This window comes from Enhydra lutris, unplaced genomic scaffold (assembly GCF_002288905.1).
Source record: "Enhydra lutris kenyoni isolate GAN:26980312 unplaced genomic scaffold, ASM228890v2 scaffoldscaffold78, whole genome shotgun sequence".
Taxonomy (NCBI): Eukaryota; Metazoa; Chordata; class Mammalia; order Carnivora; family Mustelidae; genus Enhydra; species Enhydra lutris.
The window spans coordinates 1,151,834-1,175,626 of record NW_019154162.1 but is presented as its reverse complement, the minus strand read 5'-3'; the positions used below and the strand labels follow the sequence as shown (position 1 = coordinate 1,175,626).

At 37.1% G+C, this 23,793-nt stretch overlaps 1 protein-coding gene across 3 annotated transcripts in view; it reads right to left on the bottom strand.

Annotated features, from left to right (window-relative positions):
• LOC111160860 (contactin associated protein like 5) overlaps nt 1-23,793 on the bottom strand; it is an 823,942-nt gene that overhangs the window by 120,014 nt on the left and 680,135 nt on the right. For all 3 annotated transcript variants that reach the window (XM_022524243.1, XM_022524244.1, XM_022524245.1), the window contains 3 exons: nt 12,159-12,286; nt 11,793-11,963; nt 3,504-3,722 (listed from right to left, as the gene is read on the bottom strand). In XM_022524243.1, coding sequence (XP_022379951.1) covers nt 3,504-3,722; nt 11,793-11,963; nt 12,159-12,286 — 518 coding nt within the window. The remainder of the gene's footprint in view (nt 1-3,503; nt 3,723-11,792; nt 11,964-12,158; nt 12,287-23,793) is intronic.

The window sequence follows — 23,793 nt, the reverse complement described above, 5'->3', positions numbered from 1 at the left end:
TGCATTTTGCCACAGAGTACCTGTCTATGTTGTGCCAGAGATCAAGGTTATTGTGTGTTCACTCTCCCTGATTGGTTTCACTACTGACCCCACTAAGTTTGGCATGCTTCACCTGAAAATAGAAATAATAGTCCGCTACTGGCAGGGAGGCAGAAGCAACATTTTTAGGGATCTCTTTGAACTTAATGATTTATCAAGAATCGTATTGTTCTCTTTCATAGTCTAGTATTTTCCCCAAGGAACTGTAAAATGTGAGCAGCTTCAGTTTACTTTGACACAATTAAACAGCTAAGCCAAAAACAACCAAGACCAAAAATAAAAAAACAAACAACAACAACAACAAAACACAAGTCCAAGAAAGACAAAAACAAAACAAAACAAAAATAAGAAGAAGAAGGCAGTAAAATCACATGAAAATGAAGCTCACAGGCCCAGATATTTACAAAATGTCTATAATTGCAGCAAACTTGGAAAGATGCAATTCAGATTTGGGGAGAATGAGGATAAGGATGATTGTCATTCCTAACATAAACATGGAGATTGTAGATCCTTGGGTCCTGGGAGGTAAGATACCAAACTTTTCTTTTCTATTTTGCAGGTAAAGAAAATGAGTATACAAAGACTAGGTGTTTTTTAACCAATGTCTTCTGGCTTATTGGTTCTTGACCCATGGTTACACACCCATGTCTCTCCATTTTACTTTCAGCAGTGGGTGCTAGTTCTTGGATTCAACATTTGTAGGGAACAGCAAACCAGAGGGCTAATACCTCTAAGAGTTTCATTGATGAGATAATTACATACTTGCAGCATACATTTCAGAATCTATGTGTTATAAAGTTTCTCTTATTCTGTTAAACAATAATAATAATTTTTAAAAAAAAAGTGTGACCAGTAAGATGGCAGGGTTGCAAATGTCCCTAACTATCATGGTGATAAAAGTCCGCAGATAAAAATATCGATTGTGGGAATCCAGCATGCCTTGACTCATGTACGAGCACTTCAACTTGTCACATTTAAATGACAGGAGCAGTGTGAAGAGGTACATCCTGTTCTACAAAATTTAACCTGTTTCTGGTACTCAGGAAGCACTCACAAGCACACATCTACACCAGCAATTACAATGCTGAATGATGCTCTGTTTTGATTGAAAGATCCTTTAGTGGCTAAAAGTATCCAGATAGGCACATCCAAATGAATATTTAAATACTGCTACCTTCAATCTCTCCCTGGGAAGAAGTATACACCAATGATATCATTTTTCTGCCTAGAAAATATAAATATCCAGTGTCTCTAAATTTCTGAATGACAGGGAATGCAATTCTCCATTTTGGCTGTTAGAGATAAATAGAGGGTTTTATTTTTTGGTTTTGGTTTTTGGTTTTGTTTTTGGTTTTGGACCACTGAATTATACAAAATGGAAATACGGGGACTTCAGCATTTTTGGCCACCTGACATTTCTAAATGAGTGTATTGCTGAACACTAAACAACAGAATTCAAACCAACAGACTAAAATGACCTCCAACATGAAAGTTTCTTTTTTTTTTTTCTTCTTAAAGTACATTAAGACAAATTCAATAAGGCAGAGTAACATCTGAGAAGGAACTTATTGGAGAAAAACATAACAGAAGCAGGTGCTCTCACCACAGCTGACCTTGGCTCCAGCTTGAGCAAGATATGTCCTCCAAAACCATCGACATGCTCCTACATCTCATTGCATTTGTGATCAATTTAACTGAAACGTCTGGAGATAAAAACCTGCCATGAAACACAGCTGCGACTTTTCCTTTTTGACTCGTGCACAGTTTATCACATATTCAGGGCATATGATAATTTCATAATGACATGAAATTTGCATGGAAGGATAAAAAATATTATTCCATCTTATGTATACCTTTCTGGCAGAAAGATTCAATAATACTGCCTGAAGATAAATTAAACTTTGGCATGGAATATAATATTTGAAAATTGCAAACTACTTGAATTGATTTCACCAAAAAAGACATTAAATCTTGATGACTAGCAAACTTCTTCAGAGAAATGAAATGTGATGTTTTAATAGGATTAAAACAGCAATATAAATTTTCAAAAATATTTTAAGAGTAAATCATATCACTCATGTAGGTTATTAATTAAGTAAATGTCTTATAATCATAAAAATGCTTTAATCTTTTATAGCTTCTGCTAGATAAGTAAAACATGACAGATGAAGAAAGAAATATGATTCCTCTTGAGAAGAGAAAATATGACATATTCTGCTACTTCTTTTTTTTTCTTTTAGCTGGCATGCTTTTAGTGACTGTTTTTGTCAGAGTTAAAAACTGTACAAAACTAATTTAAAGAAAACTTGTAAGAAACCCCCGCTGATTGCTGATGGCATTTTATTACTAGCAGTAAAACTCTATTGTGTGAGAGTTGGCTAAATAAATAAATAAGGAAAGAAAATTAAATCTGGATTGACTGGAAAATTTTGGACCTTACTTATACCACTGTTCTAAACATCTGAACTTCAAGGTTTATGTAAGAACAGCTTTTTAGCTTTGATAATATTACAATGGCCCTATTATTTATAGCTATATTTTGTACCTTCAAGATTTGCAAGTCCTACTCAACCTACTTTCAAAAAATCCTTTCTAAATTACAGCTGTGAGGTTGCCCTTTCCTACCCAGACTCATGTGGCTAAATTCCCTTCCTCTCTATTGTTGTCTCTCAGTGTCTCTCTTTCTTACACATACAAACAGGACACAAGCTCTTTGTAAAGTAGTGTCACCGCACAATTTATCTTTCAATGCCCATCATCCAACAAGGTGCCTGACTTGTTTTCAGTGTTTAGTGACTATGGAATAAAAGAACGAATGGACTCAGTAAGTGACGTTCAAAACTTCCTGATACCCACTATAAGCAAGGGCGGTCAGTTCAGATGAAAAACTAATTCTGAGTCTCAGGAGGAACTGCTCAATGGAGCGACATCAGCTCAAGAACTAGACCTGCTTTTCTGTGCAAATGTAAGGCAGTGACCTGAATGATGTGATTTCAGGGAGCATCAAAGAAACCTATGCAAAACAGTAGCTCCTTCCTCCACCATATGACTGGTGACACATCCCTTTGAGATACTGTAACATGTTTTATTGCACAGTTATCATTCATTATCAGGTGTAATAAGGTGTAAATAGCTGATATTTTCTTTTTCTACAAGTGTATTTTGACTATAAGAATGAAAAATATTAGGGGTCCTTGGACATCTGAAAATAATATGTACAAGGAGAAAAGAGACAAACTCTGAGACCACCTCAAAATTTGCTAAGGGGTGGCATAATCTCTTATTGTCATGGCTATGAAGCTAGAATGAAAAGAATCTGTAAAATCAAATTTATAATTATAAATGCCTTGTGACATATTTTAACCATCCCTCAAGTATGAAACAAAATCATAATTTTCTCTGGGTCTGGTAATACAGAAGTCTAATAGGGTATTAGCACAGAGGGAACTCAAGATGTCCCTTACCTATAAACAGCTGGCTGTTCAGCTGCAATCGGAAATGGCCTTCCTCTGAAGTCTCCCTGGTCATCCTTGGGAGGTTGTCCACCTGAAGTGAAGTCTCCTTGAGGTTTCTCTCAGCTTGGACGTAATGCCATTGGTTGTCATTCAGAAGAGAAGGAGAGTGAACTATGAGCTCTACGGGGCCATTCCCAACATCGATGGCAAAAGTGATCTCAGATGGAGCTGAAACCAACAAGGGAAACAGGTAGGAAGATGAGGGAAGGTGTCAGTCAGTGCATTGAGATCACAAGCACACCCTGAATGAATGGTGTAAATGACTACAAGTCAATACAAGGTGAGGAAGTCTTCAGTTGAAATCTCTGCAGTATTAAAATTATCAGTTAGTTGCGAAAATTACCAAATATTAAGTCCCAAGCTCTTTTATGACCCATTTGGTACTCATTGTGAGAATTGAGGAAACAGGATAAGGGCTTCAGCCACAGATACCAATCTGATAAACACGCATCAGTGCCAAGGCTCTTGGTTTTCTGGGTCTATTTTGTCTTCAATTGTGTCTTCATGGATATGTGTAGATACTGGATTAGCTAGGCCACTGCATTCCTGCAGGGAGAGGATTCATACCCTTGAATGTCCAGTGATCTCCTCCATCTTATTTCATTAATACATGTGATTATAAGCATCCATGCTATTCTTATGGCCTTTTACCTCTTTTTCAAGGAGACTCAAAGTTTAAGTGCTAATCTCAAGGACATATCATGCACGTAGTGGTTCCTGGGATCAAACATAAGTCCCCATCCCTCTTCCATGACTCTTTCTGCCTTTCTATATAAATCTGCATGTCACACATGCCAGACGTCACCCAGTCAGGAGTAATAATACCAATGATGATGATTTGGTACTCGTGTTGGCATCAGTGGTACTGGTGGTGATGATAGTATTGGTGATAGTGGTGGTGGTGACGATGATGGTGGTGATGGTTATGATGATGGTGGTGGTGGCCATTGAGGGAGATAGAGAAAGAGAGAAAAGTAGCAGGGACACAATAGGTACAATGAATTCTGCTGAGTGCTATACTAAATTCTGGCCATTTTAATTCTGACCATTTAATCTGTCATTTTAATTCTCAAAACAACCCGAGGATAAAGGTATAATTTTTATTCCCATTCCATGGGTGAGAAAAGAAGTGTAATTTTCTCAGTTTCTCAGACAGGACAAAGAATTTGACTCTAAAAGTAGAATTCTTCTCTATTTTTCTCTATTGAATATGTCTTTTGTATTTTGCATTATTAAATAAGATTTTTTTTTAATCTGAAGGATATGGAGAGGCAAATTATAAGTTGATGGTGATGAGAGGACAGTCCCCTTTCAGTCACTAGAGCTGAGGCCTTCCTATGACAGACCTTCCCTTCCTTCTAAGCACCTTGGACAGCCCCCCTCTCCTTTACACCTAAAACAGGATATGGGTATTTATTTGACAAACTCATTAATTGAATTATCAGTAATAACAAATGTCAAATAGCACCCTGGACTCTCCCTCCTCAGCCTTCAAATCCAAACAGAGAACCAGCCTTGGTATAAGAAGCCCCCCAGTAGGTAGAATTTCAAGTAACCGAGAGCTTGAATGTTTTGCATTCTGGTCAAGGTGAGCCCTGACCTAAAAGAGTTAGAGGCCCTAAACTGGGATTTGAAAGCATGTACTCTGGACCCACATTTCCAATCTTGTCACACCTCAATTTTCTCATTTGAAAAATGGGAATGAAAATAATACCTAAGTGTCAGGTTGTTTATGACTTAATCCTGATGAACTTCATAGAACCATACCTGGTCCCTAAGATGAACTCAAAGGGATCACTATTGCTGCTGGTATAGTGACATAGTGAGTTGTGACCGACTCAGTCCCCTGGCTTTGGCTCAGAAACCCATGCATTAAAGGAGACAGAACTGAGGTGAACAAATTGGGTTCAACAATTAAAACATTAAATAAGAATGAAGTTGGCTCTTTGAGCCATTTCCTGTTTCTTATTCAGGCCACAGATGCCACCTTGCAGCCCTGCACATCTTGAGATCAAATAAACACTAACTGCAAGATAACTGGGACCTCAATTTATTTCTCTCTGCAGAACCAAGGTAAAGATTGGTGAGAATTGGAGAGGAAAAATGTTAAAGATTTTGTTAAAAGCCTTTCTGCAAAGCTGGTCTTGTGGATATTAAGTTCTACATGGACAGCACCTCTTTATGGAGCTTTCTTTGCTCTACTGCTGCATCTGCCCACCACCCCTGCCTCCCCCCATCCTTGGTAGGGTTCCTGTCCAGGCTTATCCCTGCTCCAACATTTATCCATCTGTTGTATAATGATCTTTCTAGGGTCTGTCTCCCCAACTAGTCTGCAAACTCTAGGTAAACACCTCAACTTTTGGACATCTAACACCAGGGCTTGTATATAGGAAGCTCTCATCCAACTAAAGGATTGTTCATTAAAACGTTACACCACACACACTAAATACAAGTTTGTAATTTCTTTTAGATTTTTTTTTAGTTTTATACCAAGGCATTAACTTCCTTGACAAATATTTTAATTATTATTATTTAATTTTATTTAGGTCACTATTAAAGACCTACTTTATTTAGCCTATTCCTCCTAGAACTGGGGGACAATCAGTAAAATGCAGTAATCAGAGCTAATGTTTATTGAGTGCTTACCACTCTGCCAAACACTCTGCTATACATTTTTCATTAATGAAATCCTTAATATTTTAAGCCACACTATACTCTTATGAGACAGGTAACATATAGCAGCTTCAGGAACTGAGCTCACAAGTGGCTCCAACCCAGATGGGGCAGAGTCAAGATTTAAATCCAGGTGATGTGTCTCTGGAGCTCATTTTTGAACCCACTCTCCTTATGAAAAAAAAGCTTCTTCCCCCAAACTTAGGCAGTGCCCCTGGGGGAGGGGTTCAAAGCTAAAATATGTAATAGAGGTGCCTGAAAACAACTAAACAATAACAATGTAAGTAAAAAAGTGATATTTCCAACATTGCCTAGTGACTCAGGATGGGGATCTGAGTCAAACATAAGCCTGCTCTCCTTTGCTGATAGGATGGTCATCACCCGATGGCCCTGGAGGTGAAAACCAGAAGCCTTGTGTCAGCTCTTAGCTCCAGCATGAATTTACCCCCTGGCCTTTCTCTCTCCCACCTGTCTGACAAATATCTTCCTTTCATTTACTCCCTTGTGGTTTAAGACGAAGCTATAGAGTCTGTTAGCCCTTCAGTGGATTTTTACCAATCCAGGTCTTGTGTTAGGCCCTGAGAATGCACAGATGAATGAAACCCAATGACCTCACAATGTACTTTCAAGATTGACAAAGAAAGAACATGCTAAGTGGAGGAAAGTGCTGTAAGTTCAAGAGAATGTCTCCCAAGTACTTCTAGAAGATGAGAATCTTTCTGAGTAGAGGCTCCTATATAATGTTCTCCCTTCCTAGAACTTCATATCGAATACCACCTTGGGCATGCAACAGATCCCAGGACCATTTATGGACAAAGAAGAAGTCACTTAACCTCTCTGACCTTCCATGCATGCATCTATAAAGTGGGAAATATGAACTATCTGACATATTGTTAAACATTTTTGTAGATAAGACAACTCAAGAAAAAAGGATATACAAATTGCTAAAATTGTGAAGACTTTCTGAATGTCTTATGTGTCAAATCACAGAAAAAAATAATTCTATTTTCTCTGAGTCCTAGCATTCTTCGGTTTTGAGGCAGTTTTGCAAAACAGAATAGGAAGTTGCACTAAGGAAGAAAGAGGTAGGTTGATCATTGATTCTGACTCTTAAACCAACTGTGTAAGCTGTGTAACTCTGGGTGTTTTACTAAGTCTCTCTAGGGTCACCCTCCTCATCTGTAAGTTGGATTAGGAGTTGAACAATGAAAATCATAGTGCAATATCTTGTGAACATCAAGAACAATTTTGTTTGAAAACAAAATATATAGTAAATGTATAAATAGCGTAAGTGGCAGAAGGAGAGGGAGAAGCAGGCTCCCCGCTGAAGAAGGAGCCTGATGTGAGGCTTGGTCCCAGGACTCTGGGATCATGACCTGAGCCGAAGGCAGATGTTTAACTGACTGAGTCACCCAGGCATGCCTGGAGACAACTTTAGATCCTATCAGTCTAGAGATGACACCAGAGAGATCTGCATAACAAACTTTACTAACTAGCCTTTATCACAACTTTTGGAAACCTAATATTGCTTTCCATTGTCCATTATTTCTCCATAATTTTATTATTCTCTGTTGAACACACTACATGATAATCTATAATTCTAAGCCACCTCTTTGAATTACTCATTTTTCTCTGTTCATCTCATGTGCACACAATGTGTGTAGATTGGTAAACTTCTGTTTGTTTTTCTCTTGTTATTCTTTTATTACAGGGGTCTCAACCAAGAACTGAAAAGTTAAGAGGCACATTGTTTTTCCTTCCTCCCTCTCCCACCACATGTAAAGGTGGGTCCTGGCAAAACCACTCTGCAATCTTTACTTCCATGGCCAGAAGCCTTGGCCAGAGGTGTTTAGGTGTTGCACATCAGGAGTTTCACCCATTAGCTGAAATGTAGCTCTCCCTTGAAGGACAGCTAGTTTTAGACTGAAAAAGATATTCAGAAGTCAGTGCAGGGAGAGAAATAAATTGAATCCAGATAACATTATGAAACTGATGAATCCAACCAGAAATAAAATATCTCACCAGTTCTGGACCTAGTCACATGTCTCAGTACCAGTGAATCCCCATCCTTGTATCTACTAGTTTAGATCAAGTTTTCTCTTAATTGCAGCCAAATACATCAGATTGGCATATGGGTGTCATAAGTCCCATTTTGCATAAGTAAGCACTAAAGGGGTAAAGAACATGTTCACAATTAAACTTAGAAGGATGGAAATTTGAATCACCTGGGGTTCTAAGCAATAGGCTCTTTCCACTATACCACACTGACTCTCAACAATTCCCCACTTCTCCTCTTTACCCACTCTAAACTATATTTCCATCCCACAACCATTGTGAGATAATTGTCAAATTAGCTCATTTTTTTTCACTCAGTCTCATTTGAAACAGATCCACTAAGACATGATACTGTGTAATGTCTTGTTTCTCATAGAATATGGACTAATTTCAAGGCTACATAATTCACACATCTTAGCTGGAAGTGACCCAGAAGGAAATAGATTGAAAATTTCATGGAGATGTCTTGTTCCCTGTTGAAAATATGGATATATCAACTTTGGAGGCTTTTGTTCAGATAGTTATAGAGGAATACTCCTTAGGGATGGAAAAGAAATCTATTCTGAGCCACTTCATGTGTTTAAAGGCCATTTCCTTTATAAGTAGCTGATCTGTAGAAGTATCTTGTTATGAACCCCTTAGGGTGAAAATTTTATCTACAGAAAGGTAAAGGATGAGTATAGCTGTTAATAAGAAATACAAGATCTCTTCCAATTTATTTTTTTCCTTTTAAATAATAATAATAATAATAAAATATAATATTTTGAAAAATATGAAGTCCTGCATTTTAAATTTTTTATATAAAAGCTTCTTGTTTCAAAAAAGTATATGTTCTTCAACCTGGTGAAAAAACTGTATGGCAATCAATTACATCAACGGATTTTTAAATTTTCTTCAAATTAAATACCAACTGAATTTAAAACATTTTTGTATAACCCGAAGGACAAAATACAGTACCAGAAAGTACAAACAAATTGGACATTGAAATGTAATTAACACTAAATCATTGCTCATTATCTTGTGATAATATGCCATGACATTTGCTGCTGCTTTAATGAATCAAAAGGCCTTAGGGCCTGATTTTTATTAAATTTACATTGAGGTCATTATATCCATATTATGCAATGGTTGGCACTCAACCCCACATTTTCAGAGCCTGGCTAAGTTAGATAGGAGAGATCTTATTTCACACTAAAGCCACAAGAGCTTCCTCCCATTTATAGTCTAAATCTTCAGAGTAAAAGGAGGTTAAAGCTACCAATTAAAGAGATCTCTTTCCTTGTATGTATTGTTCTGTAACTGCAAAAGAAACATTTAACTGCTTGGTGATTTACAGGGAGCTGGTGCAAATAACTCAGTTATCTCCTCCAGTTAGTGCTTTTGTTTCTTTCTCTGGAGCTCTCAAATTTTTAAGCTCCTCTTACCGGAACATTACTTATGCTTTTAAGGGTATTTCATGCAGGGGGTTCCTGGGTGGCTCAGTCCTTAAGCATCTGCCTTCAGCTCAGGTCATGATCCCAGGGTCCTGGGATCCAGGCCCGCATTAGCTCCCTGCTCAGCGGGAGGCCTACTTCTCCCTCTCCCACTTCCCCTGCTTGTGTTCCCTTTCTCGCTATCTCTCTCACTGTCAAATAAATAAATAATTTTTGAAGGGTATTTCATGCAGTCACATCAGTATCATAGTATTGGTCAACTGCCTCCATCAAACTATAGAAAACATCTGCGTAGACACAGATAAATAAGAAATCTAATGACAAGCACAAGTCATCATGGTCAAGGCTTAAAAAGGGAAAGATGGTGGGAGTAGTCCATCTTTGTAGAAGAAATATGGGGGGAGGCGGCAGTAGGTGCAAAAATTGGAAAACCAACAAAAGCAACTAAAAGTAAATGCTTTTATTATTGCCACGCACCAGCAATTCTAAATAGAATCAGTGAAAAACATTCTTCTACCAAAAAAAGCCTTTTGTTGGTCTAAGTTCTAAGAAATGCTGATGTCAGTATGAATTTTTAATAACGTATATATAAGCCTCAAATAGCATGTTTTATTACTTGTCACTTAATAAATATTATATTCAAGAGGAAAGTTAATTCAGACAACTCCAGTTATACCTTTGGCTTCTGAACATGCAGACTCAAATACACAGGCTTAGTTCTAAGGGTCAGAATACAACTTCTGATTTCTCATTTGTACAATTACTATGCTACCCTTGTTTAACTCAGACCTACTGTTGAAACACATGAATACACATTAATACAGGGCTTGTGGACACAGATTGCACCCAAAGAGAGCTCACACAACTGCAAACATTTAGGAACTCCATAATATTTTACCAAATAGAATAGCGATCTGTGATAAAATTTCTAGTGAAAATATTTTAGTGATTTTCTTATTGATTGCAGAGATATTTAAAAGTTGCTAGAACTAATCGTGAAGAAAACACATGGAAAAATCATAATTCCTGAAATTTATTATAAAACAAAGTATTTTTATGAATATCAATCAAACTTATCTTTATGTTTAGAACCTTTCCTAAAATTTACATGTCTGTTGCTTAATGTGAAAAAAAATATTTTTTAAATTTAAAAATAGTAAAAGTATCCTTTGATTGATATAAGATATCTGATTATATTCTGATTATATTCTGTTTTGAACATACACATGTGAAGACTATTGATTTTAATAAAGCCATGCACAAATTTGTAGAAGTAAAGTTGGAGGAACAGAAATTTTAATATGACTATTACTGGAACAAACCAATATACGGGTATGTTTTTGTCCTTTTTACTAAAAAGAAAAAAAAAAAGGACTAATGTTAAATAGAAACCATTCATGTCTTTTCTTTTTTGCATGTATTTTTTTTTAATTGGCCTGATCACATATAAGTGTTCAATATTAGGATATTTTGCCATCTACATTTCTATTATTCTTCTTTTAACTTTATGATCGTTACTGATACAACTTGTGTGTAGGAAATGGGATGTTAGACAATGATCCATATTCTGGTGTAGCTACACCACTGCTTATGGGGAAGTAGTTGAAAAAGAGTAGGAATTCTGATTGGGTAGTCACACAGTCCTAATGGTGAAAAATAAATCAGAAATTACTTTCAGAGCAAAAGTACCACAACAACAAAAAATAGACCCTAATTATGAATAGAATGCATGATAATAATACATTAAGCTTTCCATGGAAATTGTAGTGAAAAACTTCTGGGGTATCGAAGCTTAATGTAAAAGGTAAGCAGTACCCATGGACAGATAAGGGACACTGTAATAAGTACTATGGGGATTTGAGGAATACACTATTTTGAAGAGAGAACGATTACATTCTGATAGGCAATAATAAAACAAACAAAAACAGTTAGAAGGAACTAGAAATTAGCATGACTATTTTTACAGATTACCAGAGGCATTAGTGTGATAGTATCAACATGTACTAGCCATCGTTGGCAAAGATAAGACTTGGACTTCTGTTGACATTATGTTAAATTCATAAATGAGGGCACTTACAGCTTATTTCAAGTCGGATGAAGTCTTTAATGCCAAGGTTTTCTAGGAAAACTCCCGATAAAGCCGTGGTTTTAAAAAAGAAGGAAATATCAGCACTGAACTCCGCGTGGAAGGTAGGAAAGTGGAGGTAAGATGCTTCTGTATAAAACGATACCGCATTCCAGAAGAGCCCTGCGAACGGAAATACCCTTAAGCAGGGTTCATTGTTTTAGAATGAGATGTAGAAAAGCACTGGACATGTGAAAAATTTTCAAGACTGAGGGACACTTCAGGAAAAGGGGATAAGGGAATAAAGACATCTTGTGCTTATGCAATGAAGAGAGAAAGCGAGAAAGCTTTTTTTTTTTTTTTCAATTTAGTACTCACGGTCTCCATAGCAACGCAAGGGACCAATTCTCCAAGCAGCTTCTGAGTTTGATCTGTTGGTATCAGTGATAACTATCTGAGTGACAGGCAAGTGGTCTTTGAAGGAAAGAAACCCAGTATCATTTGTCCTGAAAAACATAAATTTAAGAAAAAAGAGGAGAAAATGTGGATAATGTATGGACTCTTTTACCAAGACTCCTTTTTTTCAAAGGTGATCTGGGTGGTTGCAGTAACAGGGTGAGGCCCGGGAGGGGGAACCAGAAGGCTTTTCGTCTCATAAGCATATACAAAAGACTGGAAGGCCAATTCCAAAACCTTTGGCCAGCTTCCAAAAACCAGGGAAGTTACATTTTCTCTAAGTCTTTCTAGAAACACAGGTAATTTACAGAGCTTGCTGTTTCTTGTTGTAGCTGACAGCACCCCACCTGCCCAATGCCTTGTGGATGTAACATTAAACATCAACTCTCTTTCCACAGAGATTGGCTATCTCAGTAACTAACTTGAAATGGGCACCACAAATCCCACTTGAAATCACTCCCAGGACTTGCTCCAGCCACCTGCCTATAGGTTTTTTTTTTTTTTTTTTTAAAGATCCTCATTAATTTATTTGACAGAGAGAGATCACAAGTAGGCAGAGAGGCAGGCAGAGAGAGAGGAAGGGAAGCAGGCTCCCTGAGCAGAGAGCCCAATGCGGGGCTCGATCCCAGAACGCCGGGACCATGACCTGAGCCAAAGGCAGAGGCTCAACCCACTGAGCCACCCAGGTGCCCCTGCCTATAGGTTTTAATCAGCTTGGGATGCTTCTTATCACCTTTTAACTCCAGGTAAAAACAAGTCTTCAGAGTTAACCTGTTTTGCTGCTTTTCATTTTGCTCTATGTTTTAAAGACCTTGGGAGTTAACATCTTTGTCTTTGTTAATTATGCAAGCAGATAACTAGTTACCCTTTGGGGGAAAAAAAACTTATAAATAAATAGGGTGACAGTATTGTTTTTCCCTTTTTTAAAGCTGTGTTTTTGGATTCATGGTAAGAGCATACCATAATACCTGGGAGAAGAAAACTGCAGAGAAGAAACCTGCATTGAATAAATAACTATTCTGAGCCAGAAATATATTAGGGGATAAGTACATTTTCCCCACACAACACACTTGTGAAGTGGGTACCACTATTTTCATTCACAGATGAGGAAACTGAGTCTAAGATATATATCAGACAACCTATCTAAGTTCACAGGACACAAAAGGCAGGGCCTTGATCACATATGATCTACCTTGTGTCTAAATATAACAATCTTGCCATAAATAGTCATGTCTACATTTAACAAAAATACATGTTTATATGCTTTGAAGATGCCTGTATATTATGTGCTAACATTTCATTCCCACATGATAATCTGAAACTCGTGACTAATAAAACACTGACATTTCCGATTGAAGGCGGGGGGAGGTGTGGGTGGTGGGAATACAAAAAGTATTATATTACAGCAAGTCATGAAATAGTAACCAAAATTCTTCCAAAGCCTTTTTTAAGTGTGCCAGGTGAATTTTCCATTGTTATCTTGCTCCATTTAACTCATCCAAACATCAGGTGGCCTGCTATAAAAGATGATGGAACATTTTCATTTCCATGCTCCATCCATCCAGTGTGCTACCAACTTTAAATGACAAGCTGAACTGAGTCATATGAGGTAGTCTGAAAATTGCAGAGTGGGCTAGAGTCCTCACCCACTACAGCCTTAGTTAAGGACAGGATGGAACCTTTTGCCAGTGCATGGGAATTGGGGGACAGAGCACCACACACCAATATTCAGGGCAAAGTATATGATGTAGCAATTTGATAACAAGAACACAAAGGAGCAGATTCATATTGCCTTTCTCTCTGTAGTCACAAAGAAATCAGCAAAACACTGAACACACACTCAAAATCAATGTCACATTTCATTATCATTTACATATCATTTACAGCTCTGGTTTAGAGATAAAATAATATCCCTGAATATTCTGAACTGAGGACGCATGGCAGGAGTAGTGTGATGTGATGTGCTAAGGGCATAGCTTCAGAAGCACACAGATTTGTTCTGGAATCCCAAGTCCCAGTTCCTAGCTGTGTAAGTTTGGGCATATAATTTTGTTTCTGAGATTTCCCCAGCATCCTCAATTTTAAAATGGAGATAAAGTCTATACCACAGAGTTATTGAGAGAATTAAATGAGTTCATATAATCACTTAGCATGGTGCCTAATCTATGATAAATGCTCAAAAATGGTAGTGGCAACACTCCTTTCAGTTCTTATCTTTGTCCCTGAAACCTCTGTAGCCTTAGGCAAGTCAATCCATCTCTTTATTTAGCCAGCTATAATTCTATATGGGAGTTCTCATACTACATAGAACACTGTAGAAAATTAAATGTTCATGTTTGGCATCCAACTCATGAAATTTGGAGAAAAAATATCAATTCATTTTGGTTGTAAATAAATGAAATAATTACCTGCACACATACCCTTCAGATCAAGTAACCAAAAAGGTAAATAAATGCACAATCCATTTTTTATTATCTGAATACCTGTATTTAGAGGCAATTCAAAGGATTAGGAATAAGGCTGCTGTTTCTCTTTGAAAGAACATCTATGAATGTTACAAAGACAAAAGGTAAAATTTGAGTCTTCATATTTCAATATCTTTTCAAGCACAGAATTCAAAGCAAATTCTAAGTAGTCAAAGTTGAATAAAGACAAACCTATATGTAATTCTAAGAAAGTATATTGCTCTAGGATTTTGTTTCTCTCCATTTTTATTTTCAAGGTGAAAATGGTTGATTCTGAAGTCTGTCCATCAATGCTAACTACTGTCTCCCTTCCCCACTCTGGTACCCTGTCTGCATCAATTTGATGTCCTGTGTCAATGAGCTGGAATATATAAATAGCATTCTAAGAATAAAAATTTCTTCCAAGGAACAGAGAAAAAAATTTCATATTTAGTTAATGCAAGGTACAATACCAAAAATACTTTTTTCTTTTTTTTTAATAGATACAAAGTCAAATTCCTACAGGGGCCAGAGGAGTAACAAAAACAAGTGAAGCCAGCTTTGGTTTGGATAATAAATGAAACCTGACATATAACTTCATTGTCAGAGAGAGAGAGATAAGAAGAGAAAGAGAGAGAGAGGTTAGAAAACTGGTAGAAAAACTCGTTTGGACTAAAGGAAACTGATATCCGTTAATAACAAGTAATTATGCTTTTAATGAACATCAAACAAGTGGGTCACACTGGCATATTAATGTAAAACTCAAATTTTAAATTTTGACAATGGATTTAAAATTCTGAAGAAACAAAAAAGAGTATGATGGGAGCCAATACTGCAATGCCCAAAAGAATGTGGGGACTGTGTTCTGCTTATGGACAACCTAGGCATTTAGTCATTCTCTTAAGGTCACAGTGAGAATAAAATTGGATTTAATTCAGTTTGTGACAGGTATGATTCAAACATTTCAAAGATTCAATGAGTAGAATATCCGAGAGCTGTGGTTGGTGGTGGTGGATTTTAGTGTACAAGATAATACACAGTGATACAAATTAGGGTAGTACCTACTAATAAGCAGGGAGTCTACAGCTGTACATTTTTTTGTGCACATTAACTTGTTTTCCTTTCTTGTTTGTTTGAACTTGCCTTCTTAAGGGCAAACACTTTATAAACTTTGTCTTCCTTTGGAATAATACACAAAATTCTCCCTAAGAGTACAGGGTACTCACATAGTTGATAAATGCAGAAAGGGTTATGTTGTAGTGAAAAAGCATTGCCTTTTGGACCAGACTATTATGGGTTGAATCCATGTAACTCAATATACTAGTTTATAAAATGTTAGTGAGGTTATTCTAGGCTTCAGTTTCCCTATCTCTAAAATGGGGTTAATAATATCAATTTGATTTTGTATAAATCAAAGGAGATAATGCATATAAAACTATTAACACACTAACACAAAATACGTATTCAATAGTTATGACACTCCCTGTTAAGTTTGAAATAAAAATGTGAAATACAAATAATTTTTAGAGGAAAAGTTAGAAAGAGAGTCTCACTGTTGGCAGGAATGAGCAGAGGCCAGTCACGGATGCCAGTCAGAGACTCCAGCTTATGGAGGCTCTAAGGGTACAAGTCACAGATATGTGTGGTCCTCAGGAAACCCACATGAGCTAATGGAAAAACCCATCAGAAGCAATGTGGTCTCCTCTTCCTTTATGTGCCTCTTGGGATTTTACCAGGTTCAGGATTTCAGGACAAAACAGGGGCCGCTGATTTCTTTAGTGAATCATTTGGGTAAAATGTGGTGAAAAGTCATATGCTAACATTTTTGTTTTCATGAATCAATCAAATTTGGTTAACTGCGGCTCTGTAAGCTTCTTTTAGCAGAAACGTTTGGGTCACTGAGCCTATTAAGAGAGATTTTTTTTTCCTTTATTCTATGTTTCTTTCTTTTAGTCACTTGAAAGTAAAAAAAAAAAAAAAACAAAATAAAATGAAACAAAACAAAACAAAAATACATTATGCATAAGGTAGGAATACCTAGCAAATTATGCAAAAACTGAAGATTCTAGCACCCTTTGAAGCCCCTATGTGAATCTGAATGGGTGAGTCTCAGGACTTTCTGCACAGCCTTCCCTTGAGTGAGTGACATGATGTCCTCCACTTTCTGTGGCTGCAAGGTGTCCATAAGCAAGTCTGCAAGTCTGAGGTACGGTATCGATGCTTGCCAGTAATTCTACCCTAACCTTGGTTAAAGCAATTATTTCCTCTGTGTCTTCCTTCTTAAGACTTCCTGATGAAAAGGACCTAGAGGATTAGCTTAAAGGTTGGTTGTCACTTAATTGCCAAAAAAAGCAAATGCAAGCATCGACTGCGGTCACATAGACAAGTGCACATCAGGAGGGCATATCCATTCCTCTCTGCCCTATACTGACCAGACCATGTCTGGATTCTTGTTTTCCATTCCCAGCATTAAAAATGTGAAGGGTAAAATGACGATTTTGCAAATATTTAAATATTTGGAAACTATAGTTCTTCTGTAAATATTCTAGAAACTTGAAACCATAGTGCTCTTCTCAAATAGGTATGAGGAAAACAAAATCAGGCCTTGGTATGTGAATACAGCCAAAGGCCACCTAATGTTACTTTATTATTAAGAAATTACCATGACCCTCAAGATTTTATGAGTATAAAGTTAATTTAAAAAATGCTACCACAGATGAAGATTTTTGGAGGCATGATTTGATTAACCTGCTCTGGATATGAATGAAAATAGCATCCAATAGGGCCAGAAAAGTTCTTATCAGAACTGTCTGCACTCTCCCTCTTACCTTCTACTCCTCCTCTCCCTTGCCTCCTCAGTTCCCACAATCAGTCTTCTCTCCTTTCATGCCAAGGCAACTCCTCTCACTGAATTGCTAATTTCCGTGGAATAGGTCAGCACCTAACTCATTCCACTCTGTGGTATCTTTTCACAGTGTTGCCTTCCTCCCTGTTACACACACAATGAATAACGTTACTGACTGACCCCCTCCCTTGGACGTCAACAGCCACTTCTAAGGAATAATGCCCCAACCCCTTCCACTTGTTGCTGCTCCAGGGATCTGCTCCCCTGCTTGCATGTGTTACTCAGTTCTGTGAAGGATGAGGCCCCCTGCTCTCAGGGGCTGAGACTGTATATACACACGTCTTCCCTTCCTCTTTTCCTCGCTCCTCCCTCATTTGTGATCCAACACTTCCACCAAGCTCACCTGCTATATGCCATTCCATCCAGCTACCTTATCCTCACCCTCCTGGCCTCACTTCTATTTTGAGGGGGCTCCAGGTCTTGGAGGTTCAGGTCCAGCTGCCTGGTCCTTGGAGATGGCTACCTACACTGGCTTTCTCCTGACAATCTCACTAATGTCTTCCTAGTCTGCTTCTCCACCATTAGACTCTCAGTTTCATACTCTATTGTTTAAATGTGATCATGATTCATACTCTACTGCTTAAAGCCTTGTTATGATAAGAGGTCTCTATCTGTTCCAGGTGTCGTCCAAATTCCATGTTTAACATAGTAGACTGGACAGTAAAATGCTTATTAAAACCACAGTTGTCTTTTACAGACAATTCTTTCTAAAAAAAAAAGAGAGAGAGAGAGAGAGAGAGAGAGAAAGAAAAATGATGCAGGAGTTAGAGGTATTCCTTGAGTTTAGGGCTGCTATTCTTAGAACCTACTTCTGGCTCTGCAGCTCAGCTGAATGCCTCCTATCACTGAATGTGAGCGTGGGAGCTGCCTCTTGCCTTTCCGTGGCCATGTGAGCATAAAAATAGTTTTTTACACATGATCTCATTTAATCCCCAGAACATCCCTGTGACAATATTGTTATCAGCACCTGTCTTATGCAGGAGAGGAAATGGAATTTTATAGAAGTGACTAACCTTCCCAGCATGCATCATTTACAAGTGGAAGGGTCAGGATTTGAACAGCATGCCTTTGCTGTAAACATGGTGCTCCTCTGGTCTCCTGGTCTCACTCCTACAGAGAGTGGCTCTCTTGCATAGGGTTGCTGCTCCTTCCCACAGTCAGTCTACATCTTCTCCAGGTAGTGCTTGAATAACAGCTGTGCCCCTGAGTCCTTGAACTGCCTTTACAGGTCTTGGACTGACCATCCCCATTCCGTTCACACAGGCAAGATACAATTCAATTGACTAGGTTTCAGCTTACTAATTTGCAATCATTTTCCAGCCCTGCATTCCCTGAGATTACATGTGGGTCACCTTGACAGGAGTCTGGGAGCCCACAAACTCTTCAGTTACACATTTACAAGCACTCTCTTGGTTTATTTCTATTGTGGGCAGACTCATCCATTACATGGCGAGTTTCACGAGTGAATTTTCAGAGAGTCGCTCTGTTTTGGGAAGAGGGACCTTCCTTTTTCTTTCCTCATTTCACCTAGAGTTTGACAGCTGAATAATACCTTTGATTGTTCTGTCTGCTATTTAATTCTATTTATTTTACGACATAGATGTATTTTTTCTTCGATCTGTTTAACTTCTATAAATCAATTTTGTCTCTTACCTTTTATTTAAGCTTCTTTAAAAATAGGGGAAATAATAAACATGATGACTAACAAATTTTTGAGAACCAAATTCATGGCACATCTGCTCAGCACACAAATTACTGCTAACTCAGCCAGTACTTCCCAACTCTCCAAAGATATTCTTTTTCCTTATTTTCTTTCTTCTTCTTCTTCTTTTTTTTTTTAAATAAAATAGGAACTTGAAGCCCAGAGAGGCTAAATGATGTAGACTGTATAGTTAGTAATGACACATCCAGGATTTGATCATCTCATTACATAATAAAATGTTACTTAGAGATAAATTACATTTTACATCCAGAAAATAAGACTGTTGCCAGAAGAAGTAGCTACAATTGTGAGCATTCTAAGTGTATTATGCATATTAGTTCATGATATTTTCTCTGAAAATCCATGAGGCAGATTTGCAAAGGCGATAGAACTATTTCCTCTCTTCCTCCTTCCCGCACCTCTTACTCTTCTCTTCCTCCTTCTTATCCTTAATGAAGAAGAATCTACACTTTGAAAATGAAGTGCAGAAATGCTAGGATCTATCTGTAGTTAGCCAAGAGTATCCCCCAGACCTCAGAAGTCATGCCAGTAATGGCAGAAATGATACCTGGGGTCCATCCAAGCTGTTTGCACTTGCCTAAGGGTTCCAGCAAGTTCTGAGAAGAAAGAGGTTATAATTGATGTCTTCCTGTGTGGCCCTGTTTTAACCCTAGTGAGTACTGCACATTCCTCCTCAGGCAGAGAGGATCATTTCCCCCACAGAGTCCGAGCATCCAGTTCTGAACTGAACCCTTTGTGGTCTATGTAATACCTTAAGTCCCTCCAGCAATTTGGCCACATCTAGAAAAACAGAAAAATGGATAATTTAACAATTTTAAGCTGGCGTTCTATGCAATAGAAATAATTTCCAAAGTGGAAAGGGTATAAATCAAGACTCAAAAATGTTCATTGATACATTTTTTTTTCTAATAGTGAAAAAATCATTTACAAGGAAAATGTTTATCATAAAGGAATGGTAAAATAATTTGCAATACAATCATACTATGGATACTTTGCAGCCATTAAAATGGACAGTATGTACTTATTTTCATGCTTATTTAATGAGGCCACATAAAAGTTCTCCAAGACATATTTTTGTGAAAAAAGTAAGTTGCAGGATATTATGTTTAATATTATCTCACATTTAGTAAATGTGGCATATGCATAGGAAGACATTTATATGTAGAAATGCCCTACATGCCCATCTATTATCTCTAGGTGTCAGATTTTACATATGGGATACAAGTAAAGATTCCAACCAGTGGTTAGGAAGGAGATTCTACTTTTTTACTTAAATATTTCTGAAATATTTAAATTTTTATAGTAAGGATATAATAGAATGTATTTATTTTATTAAAATAAACTCTTAAAGTTAAAAAAAGCAAGAGAAATATTCCTCTTATGCTTTGTTAAATATAGAAACCTAAATTGGGTGAATCAGAACTGAAAACTGTGAGCAAACATGCAGAGTAGATAAAAGAAGTAAGCAGCCCATGTAATTTGGATCTGAGTAAGAGCTACTGTTAGGTGAGTAATGCCATACACTTAGTGATAAGTAGGCAAATTAAAATAGAAGCCAAAGACTCATTGCATTTTTAAGTATAATTATAATATGTTGTTACACAATAATAGTACAAATCAAAATGTTATATAAAATATACTATGTAAATGGAAATTCTTAATCTTTTTTTATCATTATGTTTAATTAGCTAAATATAGTACATCATTAGTTTTGATGTAGTGTTCAACAATTCATTAGTTGTGTATAATGCTCAGTGTTCATCATGATATGTGCCCTCCTTAATACTCATTACCTGGTTACAACATCCCCTTAGCCTCCTTCTTTCTGTAACCCTCAGTTTGTTTCCCAGAGTCCAGAGTCTCTCATGGTTTGTCTTCCACTCTGATTCCTTCCCATTCATTTTCCCCACCCTTCCCCTGTGTTCCTCTGCACTGCTCCTTTTGTTCCACATATGAGTCTCTAAAGGCAAGGGAAACAAAAGTGAAATGAACTTTTGGGACTTCATCAAGATAAAAAGCTTCTGAACAGCAAAGGAAACAGTCAACAAAACTAAGAGGCAACCCACAGAATGAGAAATGATATTTGCAAATGACATTATAGGTAAAGGGCTAGTATCCAAGATCTATAAAGAAGTTACCAAACTAAACACTCAAAAAAACAAATAACCCAGTCAAGAAATGGACAGAAGACATGAAAAAACACTTCTCCAAAGAAGACATACAGATAGCTAACAGACAAATGAAAACATGTTCATCATTAGAAAACTCTTAATCTTGATATTGACTTCAAGTTCTATTTCTGATATTCAAAATTTTATAACTACCCAAGTAATTTGATTCCACAGACAATTTAGACATAGTATATTTGTAAAGCTTGACAGAGAACTAATGTGATAAAAGTCTCTGTCTACATCTTTGTTTCTTAGAAGTAGTAAAAGGAGCATTTTATAGCTATGTTTTGTTTTCTAGAACCCACAAGTCTTAAATTCCTTATGTTGAGTGTTTTCCCAATAGATGTTAAGATGGTCTCATCACTGAATTGAAACAAACAAACAATTTTTAAAAATCCTAAATGTTGTTTTTGGTAAAATATCAACTATTTTACTCCATCTAGAATTCTATAAAATAGTGATGTGATATATTGGTTTTGAATAATCAATCTCTGATATAAGTTTTTCCCCACTTTTGTATTGTTTCTTTTTTTCTTGTTATGCAATACCTTCAATTATCTCCAATATGATACACCACAAAACATTCTGTCTAAAAACAGTCCAGTATCTAGTCATGGGATACTTAGTGTAAACAAGCCAAAACCAAGTTGCCCCAGGACATACACTTTAAGTGGAAATGTAACAAATGAAACAGCAGACTATAACTAGCAAGTGATGGAGATATTTGGCCACAGAGAGAGGATCTGGAGAAAGGAAACACCATGTATTCATTATCTCATTCATTCTCTCAGCAGTTAGTACATGAAGGACCTGCCATGTGGCATGCATACTTCTCTCTAACACAAGGTTCAGGTCCTGATTATATTGCTAGATGCATGTGGAAATTCATTGAAGAGTTAAAACCTAGATAAAGCTTTCATAATTAAGGCCTGCTAGGAACAAAAGCACTTCTAAAACTTAATAGGCCTTGGAACTGCTCATAAGCAGATTCATGAATAATAAAATTCAACCAGCAGAGGTTATAACTAACTAACTAACTAACTAACTAACTAACTAAATAAATAAATAAAAATGCAGATCCTTAGTATGTTCTGAGGTGATCCTTTCCTTTGTTTCAGGATTGAGGATTCCTGCCCTATTTTAGGACACTAACAAGGATGAAGCACCTTCACTGCAGCAAGTCTGGGAACCTCAGGAATCGAAATCTGAAGAAAGATCTAAGAAATCAAAGAACAGCCTATGTGAGCAAACACTAAACCCCTTGGATGTATCCAGCATCTTCCTCCTAAGGGCAACTGTCTCAATAAATCTCATGTGAATGGCATGAAGTCTCTTCATGAAGGTCAGGGATAAGACATGTATTTACCAAAGAGAAAAGCTGAAGGCAAATGTATAAAAAGATAGCCTTGGGGAGGGGTCATATGTGTGTCTCAGTTGGTGAAGTGTCTGACTCTTGATTTCTTGCTCCGTGGGGAGTCTGCTTGAGATTCTCTCCCTTTGTCCTTCTCCCTGCTTGTGCTCTCACTCTCAAAATAAATAATAAATAAATCTTGAAAAAAAAAAAGATAACTTTTGGAGCAGAGGGGCCATTTCCAACTATGCTTTGATAGTCAGAAGGAAAATGAATGCGCAGTGGGAAGTTTAGGCTAAACTTTGGGTAAATGTTTCTTGAGTGGTTATAAAAGATGGATAAGAGCTAACAATGAAATAAAGATCAGTTAATCCTGGAATGACCATAGCCTGACCTATGAAAAGTAAAAATATGTCCAATAGAAGTCATTCAATTGTTCATTCATGGATGTGACACCATTTATTAAATAATTTCTCTGTGGTAGAGAGGTAGAATCAATGGCTAAAGAGTAGTTTAAAGCTTCAGGATTCAATATCCAAAAAAAAAAAAAAAAAAAAAAAAAACCTAAAAATAGCCTACATTTTTTTAAGAAACAGAATAATAGCTTCCCTTTTTTGGATGACCAGATGACCAGAATTTAAAGCTTACATCATTTTCTCTTCCAATCTTGTACCATATTACTTTATATAAGGGTGTATTAAGGAACAAGCGGCAAAGAACAAAGTTACTGAAAATCTAATAAAAATATCTTCACTTCCTTATGACTAAATTTTAAAAGATGTTTCCCTGTTAAACAGTAGAGCTTTGTCTCAGTTCTGATTGGTTGTCTGGCTGAAAGAAGTCCTCATTAGGACCACAGGCCACCAGAAAGAGGCACACTTTGAAAGATCTCCCAGCCTCCTCCAACTTGCTGCCAGAACCAGCCTTTGGATCTGTCTACATAGATGACAGTTTCCCACCCTA